General features: G+C 24.2%; 1 protein-coding gene across 1 annotated transcript; it reads left to right on the top strand.

The window, feature by feature from the left end:
• The first annotated feature begins 7 nt into the window (after positions 1–7).
• Positions 8–1130, top strand: LOC105461073 (leucine-rich repeat-containing protein 15-like). The gene has a single exon (XM_011707561.1). The coding sequence runs from the start codon at positions 9–11 to the stop codon at positions 744–746; it is 738 nt and encodes a 245-aa protein (XP_011705863.1). The 5' UTR covers position 8; the 3' UTR covers positions 747–1130.
• The last annotated feature ends 340 nt before the right edge of the window (positions 1131–1470 follow it).

Raw genomic sequence — 1470 nt, forward strand, 5'->3', positions numbered from 1 at the left:
AATTAAAGATGCTGGATCTCTCCGGAAACGACATAAGATTAACCAATTTTGTAAATCTCCTACCTAACAGCTTATACTTTCTTGATCTTTATAACAATTCAATTGAAACTTTGGATTTAAGCGAAAGAAGCAACAAATTGTTTGCATTAAACTTGAATAACAATCGTTTTTATTCCATTAGAGATAGGGTCGCTTGGAAAAGTGGTCTATCAGTGGTTGATTTGAAAGATCTACAATATCTTTCGGTTTCCGAAAACCAGATTAATAATATCGAACCAAATGCATTTCAAGATAATAACGAACTAATATTCTTAAATTTATCATCAAACTACATAAATTATTTACATCCAAACACATTTTCAAATTTGCAGTATTTAAAAACGCTCGATTTAAGTAACAACAAACTTAAACAAATTCTGCAAATGCCGAAATTGACAAAATTGTTAATGGGAAAGAATCAAATTGATGAGATCGATGTTGATGCATTCGCTTCTTTTTCTATTTTAGAAGAATTAGATCTGTCGACGAATATGTTAAGTTCTCTGCCGGAAGGATGGGCAGAATCCCTTGTATCTCTAAAATATTTGGATTTGAGTAATAATAAATTTACTTCATTGGAGTCTTTGTCGCTAACCAGTGCGTTGCCAATAACAGAAATATATTTAATGATGAATCCATTAAAATATCTGAATGTAAGATATTTTGAAGACTTACCACAGAATCTTACTATCCACTTAATGAACTAGTTAGTTTATAAAAGTTTCGGATATTGATAGCAACGAATGATAATGAATTCTGAATGATTAAAATTTTAATTCTGTATACATAAAAAATTGTTGTGTTTATGTATTGGAAATAATATGTAGATATGTAATTAAAATATAGAACTTTAATAGTGTAAGATTTTTCAATATGCAACTGAAATTAAATTATCGACTTAAGCAGTTTATAAACTTTTACTACATTTGTATGAAATTATTCTTATTATTGTTAATAATAATGAGTTATTCGACTTTTGAATAATTATTTGTACTTACTAATTACATATTGGAAGATTTTTAACTATATCATGTAGTATGGAAATGTTATATATTATAGAATATATAATAAATGAGAACAGTTTAAAAAACTATTGTTTTTATTTATTGAAATTGTCTCCAAATTTTAGATTATTTCCTAATTATTAAAAACTTGTACTGTTACACATATTTTATTGTTATATTATAAATTGTTACATTAATTTATGTTTTTAAATATGCACATATTTTATAAAAATAGAGGAAGATTTTTTAAATTTATTCAAAATTTTAATAAATACAGTTATAAATATAAACAAAACCTAATATTTATAATTTATAACAGCATATATACATTTTTATTGTTATAATTGTTACATATTTTTATTGCCATAATACTTCAAACAATAATTAACATAAATATTTAAGTAATATTATAAATACTCCATTTGAT

The sequence above is a fragment of the Wasmannia auropunctata genome, unplaced genomic scaffold (genome assembly GCF_000956235.1).
Source record: "Wasmannia auropunctata unplaced genomic scaffold, wasmannia.A_1.0 LD309824.1, whole genome shotgun sequence".
Classification (NCBI taxonomy): domain Eukaryota; kingdom Metazoa; phylum Arthropoda; class Insecta; order Hymenoptera; family Formicidae; genus Wasmannia; species Wasmannia auropunctata.

Bases quoted from the DNA above. Each gene is read 5' to 3' on its own strand.
- LOC105461073 (XM_011707561.1), top strand. From the start codon at position 9: ATGCTGGATCTCTCCGGAAACGACATAAGATTAACCAATTTTGTAAAT.